An 18318-nucleotide genomic window follows, 5' to 3' on the forward strand; every position below is an offset into this window, starting at 1 on the left:
CCCGACTCCCTTGTTTCGTAATTCTAATGCGCTGAATTATGTGCTGCAGTCCGGCCCACGACAGCTCCGAGCGATCCTCATCGAGGGGTTCGCTGGATCCGAAGGCCATGGATAGTGATTCACTGCCGACGACCACCTCTTCCAAAGTCACGGATGACGCCGAAGCGGTGTCCCGAAGGACTTTCACAGGCCAGGGAGGGGTGCGAGTGGCCATCAAAGTGGCGCCGGAGGGTGAAACCTCGGCTGCCGGAAACCTGGGGAGAGGATCCCCCTGGAGACTGGCGATGGGGGCCATATCCAACTCGGCCCCCAGCCGAATACTGTTCCGGAGACCATAAGGCTCCGGAATCAGGCAGGCAGCCTCCTTCGAAAGAAGGAGGTGCACCTATCCCCCCGGTGACCTCTGTCCATCCAGAGGCACCGGGTACTTTAATGGAAGCGCTGCAAGGCACTTCTATCATGGAAGAACACCGCACCCTTATGGGTACGGTGATTGAGAGGGTTCAGTCTATTAAGAGCGTACTGACCGGCCTGCACCAGCCTTCTGACCGGCTTTGAGGTAAGCGACGTAATTATGTAAAAAGAAAGTCACAATATAGACAGTAGCCCCTGAGACTCTGTCCGGTGTTCGGAAAGAAGAGTCGAGTAGAGGATCAAATAGTTTTTCACAGGAGACTAACCATATATATCTATTGTGAATAAACAGGCGTCGCTGCTGGCAGCGACCTCTCATGCTGCCGAAGTCTCCGGGCTGAAGCAGAAGCTGGAGCGGGCCGAGGAGGAGCTCGGCCAAGCAAGGAAACAGTTGGAGGATAAGCAAGGTAATGTAATGACCTGCTGTATCTCAGAAAGGATTGATGATTTATGTTGACTATAGTGCCATGGTATTTGTAGGAGCAGCGACTGAGGTGGAAATCCTCAAGAAGGCGCTAGCCGAGGCCCAAGAGAAAGCGGCAAAGGAGCAAGCTGCCCATGAGAAACACGAGGCCAGGGTTGATGAGGTCCAGCTGGAGCTCCAGGACGCCGTCAAGAAATGCGAGTCCTTGGATCGCAATATTGCGGACCAAGAGACTGAACTCGCCAAGGCTCGCCAAAGCGCACAAGATGCCCAGGTTGAAGCCCAGGGCGCTCTCCAGGAGATCCAAGAGGCCAAGAAGATCGCGGCAGGTATGGCCTTCATTATGCAGAGCAAATATGTGAAGAAGAGGTATCTCTTACTAACCCGGATTTGGAGTTCTCCAGGAGTGTTTGCGGATTTGCCACGCAGTGTTGCCGACGCTGTGGAGTTCTTTCGAGCCGAAGAGGGGAGCTCAACAAAGAAGTTGTTCTGGTCGCAATACCTTGCGCCAGAACATCCGGTGGCCCTTAGCGACCAGTTAAAACAGCTGGTCGAACTGCACAGGGTGGCCGAACTAGCCATGAAGGATTTAATAATCCGGTTGTGACCTGCCGAAGCTATACCCAGCAGCTACTTCGGGCTCGTGAAGCGGCTGGTCAACGCCTGCCCCCGGCTTGACGTCATCAAGTGATCGGTCTGCATCGAGGGTGCGCGGATGGCCTTCGCTCACGTCAAGGTGCAGTGGGCGAAGATGAACGCCGTCAAGCTTGCGACCGAGGGACCGCCCGAGGGCAAGGAGCACCGAACGCCCGAGCGGTATTTTGAAGATGTCCTGGAGGGGTCCCGCATTGTGGCAACGCAATGTGCAAAAGACATTATCTTTGAATGAATACATTCATGTTATCTTTGCCTTGTATGATGAAACAAAGTCGTTATGTAATATAATGCGTGTTACTTATAAAACTTTTCCTCGTGTGCGGCCGTTTTTATTAAATCCGAGAGTTGGCCAGTCGTCGGCTTCAGCCCCCACGTAGGTAGTACGGGGGTGTTCGGGATGGAATCTAAACACTCTTGATCCAGTTGTTTGGTCCTTGAAGGAGGTGTTTAGCGGAACGAACCAGGCAATCGGACTATGTGGCTTTATCACCCTCACTTAGCCATAGGAGTTTGACAACAAAAATGTAGGCGCAGCCCCTAGTTAGCATTTAATCCGGACTAGGGTGCTGTAAACACCTCATCGGACTGAGGCCGATCCGTCACATAGTGCGGAAAAAATCGAAAAAGATTTGTAACCTCCGAACAGCTGACCGGCTCACGCCGCATCATGACAGTCAGTTTTCGGCTTTCTCTACTAAGGTGCTCATCTGGATAAACCAGGACACAATCACAGTAGTTCTCCCTTTACTACCCTAGCCGATAGAGCGGAACGTAAGGTAGTAAGCACAGGAGCCGGGCAACCCAACTATTGACCAAAGACATGATTCGGAGCCAATGCATATAATGCTAAAATTCGGGGTGCCGAACTATACTGTAAAAAGTGTTCGGACTTTGTTGCCACAGTGTGGAGTGTAGTGAAGCCCCTGGCCAATTAAAGCGTACCAAAGTGTACGTGTGCAATCGAAAAGAGCAACGAAATAAAATGAAATTGTAAGCTAGTGCCACATAAATTGGGCCGCAAACATTTCTCGTTATAATTTGGTTGATACGTCAACGCGTATTTATACAGATAGTGCGATAAGCAACTTGGCTATTTAACATGCCAAGATCAAGGGGGAGCTGCGTGCGGGTCCTGAAAACAGGTAGGACGATCGTCGAAGAGAACGTCTGGAGATTGCCCCACACGTTTGTGCCACCTGCCACCTTGGTGTATCCATCTTTCGAAAGGAACGACGGTCAGGCCGCCGCTAGGGGCCTGCGGAGAAGAAACCTGAAAAAGGATGAAAAGAAAAGTGAAAGTATGTGTGTCCGGAGAAGGTCGAGTCATATTGTGGACCACAATCTGGTTATGCCTCCGTCTCTGCCCATGGTATTTTCAGTGCGTAGTTATGTACGCGCGGTACGTATCCCGCCACTTGGTCGGGATTGAGACGGAGGTCGAATTGCTAGTCTAGCTCCTGATGAGCCGGATTGTCATGCTGCGGAGCAGTCCGGACTCACTTGACAGTGTCCGGGAGCTTGGTCGTTGAATTAAAATTCTGCCTTGAAAGGCCGCTCTGTACTTCCGCTGCTAGGGCCGCGGTGTGCTCCTCAGTACGGAGGGAGCGCTTCATGTTTCCGTTGACTGTTATGACGCCGCGTGGTCCGGGCATCTTGAGCCTGAGATAAGCATAGTGCGGCACCGCATTGAATCGAGCGAATGCAGTTCGTCCGAGTAGTGCATGATAGCCACTGCAGAAGGGGACGACATCGAAGATCAACTCTTCGCTTCTGAAGTTGTCCGGAGATCCGAAGACGACCTCCAATGTGATTGAGCCCGTGCAGCGGGCCTCTACACCTGGTATAACTCCTTTAAAGGTAGTTTTTGTGGGTTTGATCCTCGATGGATCGATGCCCATTTTGCGCACTGTATCCTGATAGAGCAGGTTGAGACTGTTGCCACCATCCATGAGGACTCGCGTCAGGTGGAATCCATCAATTATTGGGTCGAGGATCAGTGCGGCTAAACCGCCATGACGGATACTTGTCGGATGATCTCTGCGATCAAAGGTGATCGGGCATGACGACCATGGATTAAATTTTGGGGCGACTGGCTCTATCGCATAGACGTCCCTGAGCGCGCGCTTTCGCTCTCTCTTGGGGATATGGGTAGCGTATATCATGCTTACCGTTTTGACCTGAGGGGGAAACTTCTACTACCCCCCTGTGTTCGGTGGACGGGCTCCTCGTCATCGTCCTTGATTTGCGACCCTTTCTCCTTGTTCTCGGTGTTTATCTTGCTGGCCTGTTTAAAGACCCAGCAACTCCTGTTGGTGTGATTGCTGGTTTATCAGGGGTGCCGTGTATCTGGCATGGACGATCGAGTATGCGGTCCAAGATGGAGGAGCCCGAATTGTTCCTTTTGAATGGCTTCTTCCGCTGGCCAGACTTGGAGCCACTGAATCCGACGTTGACCGCCGTGTCATCGGTATTATCGCCGTTGCTTCGATGCTTGTGTCTGTTGCGTCGGGGCTTGCCGTTGCTATTTCTGGCTTCCGAAGTGCCAGGTTCGCTTGCATTGTTGTTTCTATGGGCTAGCCAGCTATCTTCGCCCATGCAAAAGCGGGTCATAAGTGCCGTGAGAGCTGCCATGGACTTCGGCTTTTCTTGGCCGAGGTGTCGGGCGAGCCATTCGTCCCGGATGCTGTGTTTAAAGGCCGCCAGGGCTTCGGCATCCGGACAGTCGACGATCTCGTTCTTTTTGGTTAAGAACCTAGTCCAGAATTTCCTGGCTGACTCTCCGGGCTGTTGAATTATGTGACTTAAGTCGTCGGCATCCGGGGGTCGAACATATGTACCTTGGAAGTTGTCAAGGAAGGCTTCTTCCAAGTCCTCCCAGCTGCCAATGGAGTTTTCGGGCAGACTGTTCAACCAGTGCCGAGCTGGTCCTTTTAGTTTTAGTGGGAGGTATTTGATGGCATGGAGATCATCACCGCGGGCCATATGAATATGGAGAAGAAAATCCTCGATCCATACCGCGGGGTCTGTTGTCCCATCATATGATTCGATTTTTACGGGTTTAAACCCTTCTGGGAATTCGTGCTCCATTACCTCGTCGGTGAAGCAAAGGGGGTGTGCGACGCCTCTATATCGGGCCACGTCGCGACGTAGCTCAGATGGAGTTCGTCTGCGGTTCTCGGCCCGGACGTGATTATGATTGTTGCACCCCGCTAGATAGCCATTGTCGCGTGCCGGGGCACGCCCCCGCGATCCATAGATCGATCTGTTCTGACCTACTCTACTGTCCAAGTCCTGTCGCAGGTCATATGTACATCCCCGAGCAGTTTTATATCTGCCTTTACGGTGAGGTAGGGTGGGCTGGTGTTCGGCTTGAGTTGCCGCTTTATCCCGGCCACGTGGTGGTCGGTCAGCCGCATTGCGTGATGATGGTGCGGGCTCCAGCGCCTCATCATCGAAATGAGGCAGCAATTTGCGCTTTGGGTAACTTTTGGTTGGGCACTCGAGGCCGTATTCCTCGGCTGCCAGGACATTAGTCCATCTATCGTTGAGCAGATCTTGATCGGCTTGAAGCTGATGCTGCTTCTTTTTCAGGCTCCTTGCAGTGGCTATTCGTCGGCGCTTAAAGCGCTCCTGCTCGAGAGGTTCCTCAGGCACGATGAAGTCCTCGTTGCCGAGGCTTACCTCATCCTCGGAGAGCGGAAGATAATTACTGTCCTCCAAGTCTTCGTTTATGGCCTGTTCATCAGGGCTAACTTTCTCGTCTTCCCGTTCGTCTTGTTCGGAAGTTGGCTCAACGGGGTCTTCATTGTCTTCGGCATCGTCCGGAGTATTGTTTTCTCCTGTGCCGGTATTGCTGCCTTTTCCACGGCGTGACTTGGAGCAGCGCCGCTGACGTCGGCGCTTTGGTTGTATCTCAGGAGGTTTATCCTCGACTGGGTCTTCCTTGTCGCCGCCGCTATTCTCTTTGGGTGTGTCCACCATGTATACGTCATACGAGGAAGTGGCCGTCCAACGTCTGGTAAACGGCGGGTTTTGGGCCTCCTCTTCTCCGGCATCGTCGTCCATACCGTCGATGTCTTTGGAGTCGTAATCGAGCATGTCGGTTAAGTCCTCGACAATGGCTATGAAGTGGGAGGTAGGTGGGAAGCGAAGTTCCCCGTCATCAACCCCTAATTCGAACCGGATATAATTCGGTTGTGAGTCTCCTGCTAAGGAGAGGGTTTTTAATGAGTTCAGCACATTGCCCAAAGGTCAGTGCCGGAAGATGTCCGAGGAGCTGAATTCGACGATCGGCGCCTGATCAAGCTCGACGTGCGCAGACGCACGTGGTTCGGAACATGTGGCCGTAGACGAGTCCGAGGTTCCGGTGGCACAGATCCCGCTCGAGGTTGGGTCTGTGTGCGGCTCCAACACCGCTGAATCTACGGCTTTCATGGCGGGGTTGAGCTTCCCGTCCTCGGACGGCGCAATCTGCTCCGGATCTAGGGCTGGAGCAATTACAGGAGCTATCTCCTAGGTATGGTCTGATGACAGATTTAGATCATGCTCACCGAGGTGGCAGGGAGCGGCTGCCGTGGGCTCGAATCCGTCGAAGATCAAGTCTCCGCGGGTATCGGCAACATAGTTCAAGCTTCCAAACCTGACCTGATGGCCAGGGGCGTAGCTGTCGATCTGCTCTAGATGGCCAAGCGAGTTGGCCCGCGGTGCGAAGCCGCCGAATACGAAGATCTGTCCGGGGAGAAAAACTTCCCCCTGGACAGCATTGTTGTAGATGATTGACGGGGCCATCGAACCCCTTGAAGACGACGCAGCGGAACTCTCAATGAAAGCACCAATGTCGGTGTCAAAACCGGCGAATCTCGGGTAGGGGTCCCAAACTGTGCGTCTAAGGTCGATGGTAACAGGAGACAGGGGACACGATGTTTACCCAGGTTCGGGCCCTCTCTATGGAGGTAATACCCTACTTCCTGCTTGATTGATCTTGATGAATATGAGTATTACAAGAGTTGATCTACCATGAGATCGTAATGGCTAAAACCCTAGAAGTCTAGCCTGTATGATTATGATTGTGCCTATGGACTAAACCCTCCGGTTTATATACACACCGGAGGGGACTAGGGTTGTACAAAGTCAGTTACAGAGAAAGGAATCTTCATATCCGGACGCCAAGGAGAGTCCCATCCAGACACGGGTGAGAGTCTTCGGTCTTGTATCTTCACAGCCCATCAGTCCGGCCCATGTCCAATAGGTCGGACGCCCGAGGACCCCTTTATCCAGGACTCCCTCAGACAGCGTGGTGACAGTGATGGTGAATTGATCCGTGCAGGGCTTCACCTACCCACTACATGAATATGACCGGAGGCGTAAACTGTGGAGGGGGGCGCCGCACACGCCTAGGAATCAATGTTGTGTGTTCTAGCGGTGCCCCTCCACATATATATAGGTGGGAGAGGGAGAGGGGCAGCAAGGGGCGCCCCAAGTAGGAGTAATCCTACTTGGGAACCTCCCACAAGTCGGCCTCCCCCCTTACATAAGTGTCGGAGGGGGAAGGAAAGAGAGGGGGGAGAGAAGGAAAGGGGGAGGCCGAATCCCCCCTTTCCTTTCTCCCTTCCCCTCCTTCCTTCTCCTCCTATTCGGCCTATATGGGGGCGCACCAGCCCACTAGGGGCTGGTCTGTCCCGCCCTTGGTCCAATAAGGCCCTTATCTTTGCTGGGGAGGGGGGGGTGCCCGGAACCCCTTTCGGTGACCTGATACGTACCCGGTACCCCCGGAACACTTCCGGTGTCCGAATACTATCGTCCTATATATGAATCTTTACCTTTCAACCAATTTGGGACTCCTCATCATGTCCGTGACCTCATCCGGGACTCCGAACAATATTTGGTCACCAAATCACATAACTCATATAATACAAAATCATCATCGAACGTTAAGCGTGCGGATCCTACGGGTTCGAGAACTATGTAGACATGACCGAGACACTTCTCCGGTCAATAACCAACAGCAGAACCTGGATGTTCATATTGGTTCCCACATATTCTACAAAGATCTTTATCGGTCGTACTATAATGACAACATACGTTATTTCCTTTGTCATTGGTATGTTACTTGCCCGAGATTCAATCGTCGGTATCTTCATACCTAGTTCAATCTCATTACCGGCAAGTCTCTTTACTCGTTTCGTAATGCATCATCCCGCAACTAACTCATTAGTCACATTGCTTGCAAGGCTTATTATGATATGCATTACCGAGAGGGCCCAGAGATACCTCTCCGATACTCGGAGTGACAAATCCTAATCTAGATCTATGCCAACCCAACAAACACCTTCGAAGATACCTGTAGAGCATCTTTATAATCACCCAGTTACGTTGTGATGTTTGATAGCACACAATGCATTCCTATGGTATCCGAGAGTTGCATAATCTCATAGTCAAAGGAATATGTATATGACATGAAGAAAGCTATAGCAATAAAACTGAACGATCATTATGCTAAGCTAATGAATGGGTCTTGTCCATCACATCATTCTCCTAATGATGTGATCCCATTCATCAAATGACAACACATGTTTATGGTTAGGAAACTTAACCATCTTTGATTAACGAGCTAGTCTAGTAGAGGCTTACTAGGGACACGGTGTTTTGTCTATGTATCCACACATGTATCAAGTTTCCGGTTAATACAATTCTAGAACGAATAATAAACATTTATCATGATATAAGGAAATATAAAATAACAACTTTTTATTGCCGCTAGGGCATATTTCCTTCATAAGCCATGTGATAGCTTCGAAATGACCCGCTTCAATCTCCCAAGAGACCGACGGGGCGCATCAAAAAAAGATTGTTGGAAAATATATGGAAACATCTGATCTGGCAAGCCGAACTTGGCATATAAGAAGGGGTTATTCAAAGAATAAGAGAGACCACAGACTGCTAGCCATTCTCTCGGATCTGAAGAGCTGGGAGGGGATCCAGCAACAACAGAACTTGATGGGTTATTCAAATAGGGAGATACAAAACCGGAGCAGACAGAAGACAGACTCAATTTGAAAGTAGGACCGTCCTTCTGCTGCAGGCATCCCACTGGTCTCGTTGAACCTTCTCTTCAGCGAGACAACACCCCAGGTAGTCATTAACTACGAAAATGGAACTAACTAGTGCTAGAGAAGAAAAGGGACGGGTCCCTCGCCCTACACACCACTGGCAAGTCCGGGAGGAGGGGAGGGGCCGGCGGTGGATGGGAGTAGAAGACTGGGGTGGAGGGTCCAGAACTATGCTTGTGTTTTGAGAACTACACTTGTTAAAATAAAGGAAGCTTACAAAACCTAAAGGAGAAGCACACAAGCATGTTTTCCGCGAACAAACGTAGGACTAAGAGCAACCCCAACACGTCGACCCAAACTGACGGCGTTTTTGTCCGCCTTTTGTCCGTTTTGGTCGACCGCCCGCTCAATGGCCGCCCTGTTTATCATTTGGGTCGGTAGTGCGCACAACACGCCGACCCATATTTGTTGGCGTGGCCGGCTGGCCGCCCTTTTTCAACAAATATGCACACATTTTGCATTATTTCACAAGCTAACATATAGTTCCATAACCAAATAAAGTATAGTTTCACAACCAGATAAATTAAGCATAGTTTTACAAGCCGAATAAAAAAATTGTCTCACATAGTTTTACAAGCCGAACAAAAAAGATTTTATTGGTTCCCAACATGAGCCCACATATGCTCAACTAAATCATTTTGCAGTTGCATGTGAGTTTCCCAATCACGCATTTCATGATGAAATTGGGTGAACTGTTCAAACGTTGTCGCTCCTCCATGCTCAGGCACAACATTCTCACCCTGAAACTGAAATCCTTGATCGTAGATACGTTCTGGACGCTCATCTTCTATGATCGTATTGTGTATGATCACACAAGCAGTCATCACCTCCCACAGCTTCTTGGTGCTCCAAGTCCTAGCAGGATACCGGACGATTCCCCATCGAGATTGCAAAACACTAAAGGCATGCTCGACGTCCTTCCTAGAACTCTCTTGCTCTTGGGAAAATGTTTGCCTCTTCTCTCCGACAGGGTTGGGGATTGTCTTCACAGTAGTGATCCACTGAGGATAGACACCGTCACCTAGGTAGAATCCTTTGTCGTAGTTGTGGTTGTTGATGGTAACATTCACCAGTGGGCTGTTGCCTTTGGCAAGCCTTGCAAACACCGGCGAGCGTTGAAGCACGTTGATACCATTGTGTGATCCGGCCATGCCAAAGAAAGAGTGGCAGATCCAGAGATCTTGTGAGGCCACAACCTCAAGTATGACAGTGCAAGCCCTGACATGGCCCTTATACTGCCCTTGCCAAGTAGAAGGGCAGTTCTTCCACTCCCAGTGCATGCATTCTATGCTGCCAAGCATCCCTGGGAAGCCCCTACTGGCATTCATCGCCAATAAGCGGGTTGTATCTTGAGGAGTCGGCTCTCTCAAGTACTCAGGGCCCAAAACAGCAATCACGGCCTTGCAGAACTCTTACATGGAGTCTAGGCAATGTAGACTCGCTCATACGGACGTACTCATCAATGGGATCACTAGGCACTCCGTGTGCAAGCATCCGGACGTCTACAATGCATTTCTGATAAGATGAGAAGCCAACCTTTCCAAGGGCATCCTCTTAGCACTCGAAATAGTCATCATATCCGACTACCCCCTCTCTAATACGGTTCAAAAGATTCCTACTCATACGAAAACGCCGCCGGAGTTTATGATGTTTGAACATTGGGTTGGTTGCGTCAAAGTAGCCCTTCCAAAGAAGGAAATAGCTGCTCTCTCGGTTGCGATTCAACGCCGGAAGGTGCCCCGGGATCGAGCCATGGAACAACGACCGCTGGCTATTAAGGTGGTGATGGACCAACACGGCAGCCAAGATCTCCTCCTCCTCATCGGACAAGAAATTGTCAGAGTCGCAAAGGAAACTGTGGAAAAAGAACTCGTCGGCGGAGTCCATTTTGTACCTTGGCAAACTGTCGAACAGCTTGCGGGCATCGACGAAGGAGCCGGCCGGCGAGGAGACGCGCTCCTTCCTTGGACCTGGTGGCTGCCCTGGAGGCGTTCGACGAGCGTGCCGGTGTCAGGACGAAGAAGCTGGCTGGCGGCGAGGCGACTTCCTGCTCGCGTCGGCGTCAGGAGGTGGGGGTGGGAAGCTTCGGTGCCCCGGCGGCGAGATGGTGGTGGCGGCGACGTGGGAGGTGGCGGCGTTGGGGGGGTGTCAGGACCGCCTGCTGGCAGAGGTACCGGAAATAGCCGGCAACGGCAATGCGGCGGAGGCAGGCGAGGGTTTGCGATCGATCTTGGGGTGGGAGAGGATGGCCAATGTGCCACCGACTAGCGGGCCAGGGGGAGAAGTAGGCAGGCGCCGCGCGCGTCCGTTTCGTGTCCGCGCCGACACAAATAAGGCTCAAAATTGGGCCGAGAATGGGTCAGCAGGCGGAGGAAAAAGCGGACGCGCATCCGCTTGGGTCGGCGCGGACAGAAAAGTCAGCCCAACACTCCAACCCAAAAGAACGCGCGCGAACGAAATGGGTCGGCTCGTTGAAGTTGCTCTAACTAAGCCAGCTTCGGAAAATCTCAAAAGGGTGAGTGATATGCATTTTATCCTTAACTTCATAGTTAGATCGTGGAATGAGAGCACCCATCTGCTACCTGGGAGATAGAGCACAAAGAAGCGAATATCCAATTCGACTCCCGAGCTCATCTACACCCTATAAACAGTAAATTCAAATAAAATAGAGGAAAATTTAAAAAAAAATTGTGGTGAAACATGCTTGAGTGTGTGATGTCCACCCCAAGTTTCAGCTCGTTCGGACTTCTGAGTAGCTCGTCGCCAATTTTTTTTTCCAAATGATGCAAAACGGTAAACTTTTCCATGGATCTAAATTTATTTTCTTTGCTGAAAGCTCGTTAGATGTTCAAATGCGCTAAATTTTTGCACGGACATCACGAATTTACGCATCTTTCATCACAAAAAAAAGAGATTTTTTTGAAAAATTTCCATTATTCTTTTACAATTTTACTGTTCACTCACAGGCTCATGTGTGATGTCCACCCCAAGTTTCAGCTCGTTCGGACTTCTGAGTAGCTCGTCGCCAATTTTTTTTTCCAAATGATGCAAAACGGTAAACTTTTCCATGGATCTAAATTTATTTTCTTTGCTGAAAGCTCGTTAGATGTTCAAATGCGCTAAATTTTTGCACGGACATCACGAATTTACGCATCTTTCATCACAAAAAAAAGAGATTTTTTTAAAAATTTCCATTATTCTTTTACAATTTTACTGTTCACTCACAGGCTCATGTGAGCAACTATCAGAACTACTGGGCCAAACAAATTATCACGGCCGGGAAGCTAGCGTGAGTGTCTCATGAATAGTATAGTTGCACCCAAAAAAATTCTTCCGTTTTCAATTACCATTTTGTTTCGTTTCCCTTTTCAGACAAATGCTTTTTGTAATATGAAAAAGTTTGCACTTACTTAAGGCAAAAAAAAAGGAAACAAATGAAGAGACAAGAACAATGGCTCTTGCAATTTATCAGTTTCGAGGAAGGCAGAAAAAATGAAGCGTCGACAGCAGGATTCGAACCTGCGCAGGCAAAGCCCAACAGATTTCGAGTCTGTCTCCTTAACCACTCGGACATATCGACCGTGTTGGCCTTCTTTACTTCACAAAACTTTATAATTTCTAGTAGTAGAACTACAGAAAACCTAAGCCTCCTTTGCTCTGTTCCGTCTTACCTTCCGCCTTCAGACCCCCCTCCTCGTCTGGCAACACCTCCGCCGTCTCCTGCGCCGCCGCCATGGACGCCGCCACCGCAAGGTAAGAGATCCTCTGCCCTCCTCCTCATCCTCCACACCAAGACCCGGACCCCCCCCCCCCTCACGCCGTTGCCCCCCTTGTCCGCGCAGCCGCCTCCGCGCCTTCGAGAGCTGGATGCGGGAGCACGGCGTCGTCTGCAGCGACGCGCTCCGCCTCGACGCCAGCGAGGCCGGCGGCGTCTACGTGCGCGCGCTCGCCGCGCTCCGGGAGGGCGACGTCGTTGCCACCATCCCGCGCCGCGCGTGCCTGACGCCGCGCACGTCCGGGGCCGCGGCGGCCATCAAGGACGCGCAGCTCGGCGGCACCCTCGCTCTCGCCGTCGCCGTCATGTACGAGCGCGCGCGGGGCGCCGACTCGCCGTGGCACGACTACCTCCGCCTGATCCCGGACTGCGAGCCCGTGCCGCTCGTCTGGCCCGAGGACGAGGCCGCGCGCCTCCTCGCCGGCACCGAGCTCGATAAGGTGAAACCTTCTCCTGTAGTAGGTCGCGGTGCGTATGTATCTTAGTCCGTGGTTGATGTTGCAATGCAGTAAATTCTGTGAATTTTGCGTTTATGGAGTGGATTCCTCTATGATATACTATCTTGCACTAGTTTGGTTAATTTGAGTTGCCTGAAACTGTGGCTTGTTTGCTCAAATTATTTGTCCCGTGAGCTAATTGGACAGTGTCTAATGATGTAGTCCACCATACTATGAAATCTTACCAGCCAAATTTATTGTACCATGTTCCATATCAGTCTTGTCCAAGCATAGAGATTTCTCTAAAAATGACAAATTTCTAGGCAGACAGTGAAGCAAGACAGGGAATTCCTTTGTGAGGATTGGAAAGAATGTATTGAGCCACTCATTTCTTCTGGAGAATTGGGGGTCAAGCCAGATGATCTTAGCCTGGAGAAATATTTTGCGGCTAAAAGTCTTCTTTCATCAAGGTCCTTCCGTATAGATAAATATCATGGTTCTGGAATGGTTCCCCTGGCTGACCTGTAAGCTACAATCTACCTATGTAATTTATTCATTTTACCTGCTAATGTTGCAAATGTTGCATTAGTTACATAGTAGTGGTGTAAATATTAACATGGATATGTGCCCTTCACTGTATTTGCTTCAGTTTTAATCACAAGACTGATGGCGAACATGTTCACTTCACTAAGTCAGACGCCTCAGACTCTGATGAGGAAGAAGATGGTGATGATCAAAGCAATACGGACTTAGATGAAGAAGGTGACGATGATCAAAACAATGTAGAATTAGTTGAAGAAGAAGATGGCGATGATCAAAGCAATGCTTCTGCTGATGAACAGTCAACTGTTGAAAATTCCACCGCCAATCCTTCAGGTTAGTTTCATTGACATGCACATTATAACTTGTAAAAACTTGTAATTGATTGATGGAGAGTTTTGCTCATGATTATTTTTGTACTTAGGTGAAGGATCTAATGATGAAGATTTGGAAATGATTATTGTGAGAGAAGCCAATCCAGGGGATGAGGTAATGCACAGCTGGTAACTTGCCATTGATTTTGCGGTCAAGTGATTGCTCTATTTTGTTGTTTTGGGTCTCCATTAGGTTCGAGTATCAATGCAATCATTGCTCTCTGTTGCGATGAAACAATATCATACTAATAATGCAACTTCTTTTCTTCTCTCTTTGGACTCTAGGTTTATAATACATATGGTACCATGGGAAATGCTGCTTTGCTTCATCGGTATGGTTTTACAGAACTTGACAACCCCTATGACATTGTCAACATCGACTTAACACTGGTCACTAAGTGGTGCTCATCCAAGTACTCCCATCGATATGCAAAAGCAAGGGTATCATTATGGCATATGCTAGGCTATTCAGGCTGCACCAGCGAAGATGCCGAGTACTTTGAGATCTCATATGATGGAGAGCCCCAGCTTGAACTTCTAATCCTCCTTTACATCATCTTCTTGGAGCCTGAAGTTTATGACAAGTTGGTCTGTGTATCTGAGGATCTGGTTGGTGATGATGACCAGGACGATGAGCAGGATACCATCGACAGTTTTGCTAAGGTTGTCAAAGTAACAAGACCCGCCAAAAATGGGGTCGAAAAACTGCCTGATGTGAAGAAGCTACTGCAGAGTGAGGGCATTGGCTCTGCACTTGCATCCATTGCTGACATTAGGGAGAGCCTCTATGGTTCCAGCACTCTAAAAGATGACGAGGAGAAGCTCCGAGCATGCTCTCCCGTCGGCGAAAGGAGCATTTACCATTCTCTGGTGTTGCGTGTGAGTGAGAGGAAGATACTTGGCAGATTGAGGAAACATGCCTCTAGTTGGCCAAAGACCAAGAAGAGGAAGCATACCTAGTGTTTGAATTTTGTAGCCAGCAAGCAGCTGTAACTTTTTTGCCTTGTTAAGATGTGTTAGATTTTGAAATGTTAGGATCCTCGGGTTAATTTACGTCAGGCATTTGTCACTCTTCCTGTAATGGTTTGACTTGTAGTCCCTTGTTATTTTTCCCCTTATAAAGGTCAGACCATTTGAGATGCACCCTTAGAGTTTCAGTAGTTGAGACATGCCAGTTTGTGATGCTATGTTTACCTTGATTTAAGGTTATATTGATTCTATTCCTTTTAGTGGCTTTGTTATGTCACTACTTGCACAATCCCACGAGTCCCAGGACATGACCAGCAACCAGACCGTGGCTACTCCAAAGGCCAACCCAACAAACTCTGAACAGGCCACCAGATCATATATATTTTTTGAAACGGAGACAAAACATTTGCCCCATCCATTAATTAAGAAGAAGAATAGAGTTTGTTTTACACGCAACAACGATTGTAAAAAATGTGTTACCCTCAGCATCAATTGACCCAATGTTTTCACGCCTGCAATAACCCAAGCCGCATGGCTCTAAATAGTCCAACAGATAGCATGGAAGAGATGACATCACCTTTCTATTTGAAATGTTGTTGCTCGGCATGTTGCACCACCAATCTTTAAGCGAGGGGTGCGTCATCCACGTCGAAGTGTCAATGACATGGGCTAGGTTTGGTTTGCCTTTCAATGAGCGTGACAAAGACCTTTTTGCTGCTGCCACGATCGTCTTCATTGGCAATGGTGCGAAGGCCCTTTTCTAGGAGTCTTCTTGGCTGAATGCGCCTGAGTCCCAAAGATATTGCCCCCAAGATTTTTTAGTGCTCCAAGAAGAGAAACTCCTTGGTTCAAATGGCCTTGCATAAAAACTTCTGGGTGAGCCAGATCAACACCCAACAGGGCCTCATGCTTGCGCACATAAAACAATTTGCCTCTCTTCGGGAGAAGCTTAGCTCCGTACAGTTAGTCCCGGACGTCCCTGACACGATACTGAAGCTCACCTCGGATGGTATGTATTCCGCGTCCTCGGCCTACAAAGCTTAGTTTGAGGGGCACACCACTTCGACCTTGTACGCTGCCGTCTGGAAAGTTTGGGCGCCTCCGAAATGCAAACTCTTTTGCGTGGCTTGTGATGCAAAACAAAGTTTGGACTGCGGATAGGTTTGAGCGCCGAGGATGGCCCAACCGCAGCCTTTGTCCTCGTTGTAAGCAAGCCCAAGAGATTTTGACACATGTACTCTGTCACTGCCGTTTCTCGGTGAGGGTTTGGTGTTGCATTGTGGACTGGCTTGGCTTCCTAGAGGTCCAACCTGGGAATGGAGCATGATGGTTAGCGTCAATGAGTGACGGGTCCAAGCCAGAGGACAACCGAGGAAGGCCATATCATCCATGCTAATGTTGATCTCCTTGGAGCTTTGGAAGGAGCGCGACACAAGGGTCTTCCGTAACACTGGGACGTCCTGTCTTGATGCATCTATATCTATACTACTATTAAACAATCAAACTAATTCTTTCTTAAAGCCACACAACAGATGTATCCAGGTTGATTAGCACCGTTAGATTAAACTCACTGAATAAAACCTAATGGTTATGATTAATTTAATCCCGAGTCAAATGTGTACGTATCAATTTAGAATGACTGAACGCACTCCACCCGCGGAGTAAAATTCCACGCACCGGCTCACGCTAATCCCATGCATCAATCACGCTAATCCCTGCATGCCAATTTCTCCCCTACCAAAACTCCCTACCACTAGCGTCCCACAGGAGGCACGCACGCCGGCGTATGGAGCCATCACCAACCGCTCCTCCGCTCCTCTCGCTCTCCAACGCCCACGCGATGCCGCCTGGATCGGAGGAATCGGAGGTCACCGCTCCGCCATGTTCCGTTCAGGAGCCGAAACAACAAGCACCGATGGCCGCTCCGCAACCGGAGGCCAACAGAGATGAGCCACACATCCGGAGGGGCGGTTGTTCTTGTTCATATGATGCGAGCGAGTTTCCTGTCGGTCCGTGCGTCAATCAAGCGACTCCTTGATATTTATCATGTTTCTTTTGGGTGATGTCCAGGTGCCGCATGAACGGCAGGGGAGCTGAAGGCCGCCGGCGCCGGCCGCCCCGGTGTGAGAGGAAACAGGCGGGTTCTCGGGGACATCCTCAACGTCATCCACGGCCCACGTCCTCGACGAGTAAGGAAATCAGCACAATGATCGATTACCCGATCGGTTCCAGACCACCGGGCGCGCTCCCCTCACAAGGGTCGAACCTCGCGGCGGCGGGCGGTGGCGGCAGCTCCGCCGTCCTGGTCCGCTCGCCTCATCGTCCCATCCGGCTTTGAGGTCACTGTGTCCGGCCGTCGGTCCCCCGCGAACAACATCATCCACGTCCTCACCGACGCGCAGGGTTCAACATGGCGCTCGAGACCTCCAGCGTCGCGGATGACTTCGAGGCCGACGAGCGCCGCGCCGGCATCACCATCTTCGTCCCCATCGACGACGCCTTCGCCGGCCTCCCTCCCGGTGCTGCGATTCTACGTGCTGCACTCCTACTACCGGCTCGGCTCCCTCGAGTCCATCAAGAACCCCGTCCAGCCCACGTTCGCCATCGAGTGCACCGTGGCCGGCTGCTTCGTGCCTCCAGTTCTAGGTGGAGCAAACATAAATGCCGTGGTCGATGGCGACGGAGCCGTTGAATCGTGTGATGTTGAGCCTGAAGCAGCCGGGCTCTGCAATCGTGACGCTGGACGCTGCAGAGGAGAGGACGTCATAGCCGGAGTTCGAGTTCAAGACGCAGAGGAGAGGACGCCATAGCCCAAGTTGAAGACGCAGAGCAGAGGACGAGACGATTCGGAGGAGCCAGAGTTAACCACGCCGACGGCAGCGATCCAAGCATCTTGCGACAGTGGAAGAAGGTGGGAACCACATGATCACTGCAATGCTTTGCTATTTACCATTTCCAGGTTGATGAAGCTCCCAGGTGATTGGTAATGCATGCCAATTACTATTTGCAGGTTAGGTAATTTCACTAATTGTAATAGAAATGGTACTTTTTGTTTGTCAGTTTAAATTTTACTCATCTGTAACTGAAATTGAAGCTGTTGTATCAGGTGACAGCTGGTGAGCCGGATCGACAATGGATTGATTACTGTTACCATCCTTTGGTTCTGAAGCAATTCGTGAGGCGTCTCCGACCAGAACAATCTGGTGCCTACCAAGTATTGTCTACCGAGATGCCATGTTACTAGACAAGTATAAACACTAGGATTATCCCCAGTCATGTGTTGCAGCTTCTACCATGATCCACTGAACCAAAATTAACCATGTTACTAGGCAAGTATAAACACTGGGATTATCTCCAGTCATGTGTTGCAGCTTCTACCATGTTCCAGTGAACCAAAATGAGCACAATCATTAATGGATGATACTTTCATAGATCAATAATTTATGTCCTTGGTTCTGCACTGATTTAGTCATATTCCTTTTTTCTAATAGCAATCCCAACTTTTCAGCTGAGCCCCACTGCATTTTTATCCCGAATCTCCTGTAACGCCCCAAGACCGACGCTCCAAACGCCTTCCATATATTTCGTGTTCGGCAAGTGTTTTATTTGTGTGTTGCAT

At 50.0% G+C, this 18318-nt stretch overlaps 1 protein-coding gene and 1 non-coding gene across 2 annotated transcripts; one reads left to right on the forward strand and one right to left on the reverse strand.

The window, feature by feature from the left end:
* Nucleotides 1-12102: 12102 nt before the first annotated feature.
* TRNAS-CGA (transfer RNA serine (anticodon CGA)) lies at nt 12103-12184 on the reverse strand. Its single transcript has one exon. It is a non-coding gene; the product is annotated as a tRNA-Ser (tRNA).
* A 59-nt stretch (nt 12185-12243) lies between these two features.
* On the forward strand, nt 12244-14959 carry LOC109747922 (ribosomal lysine N-methyltransferase 3). Its single transcript, XM_020306968.2, has 6 exons — nt 12244-12357; nt 12447-12819; nt 13144-13340; nt 13466-13692; nt 13781-13845; nt 14016-14959. Exons 1-6 carry the CDS (start codon nt 12338-12340, stop codon nt 14688-14690), a joined length of 1557 nt encoding a protein of 518 aa, XP_020162557.1. The 5' UTR covers nt 12244-12337; the 3' UTR covers nt 14691-14959.
* The last annotated feature ends 3359 nt before the right edge of the window (nt 14960-18318 follow it).

The sequence above is a fragment of the Aegilops tauschii genome, chromosome 3 (assembly GCF_002575655.3).
Source record: "Aegilops tauschii subsp. strangulata cultivar AL8/78 chromosome 3, Aet v6.0, whole genome shotgun sequence".
In the NCBI taxonomy this organism is placed as follows: domain Eukaryota; kingdom Viridiplantae; phylum Streptophyta; class Magnoliopsida; order Poales; family Poaceae; genus Aegilops; species Aegilops tauschii.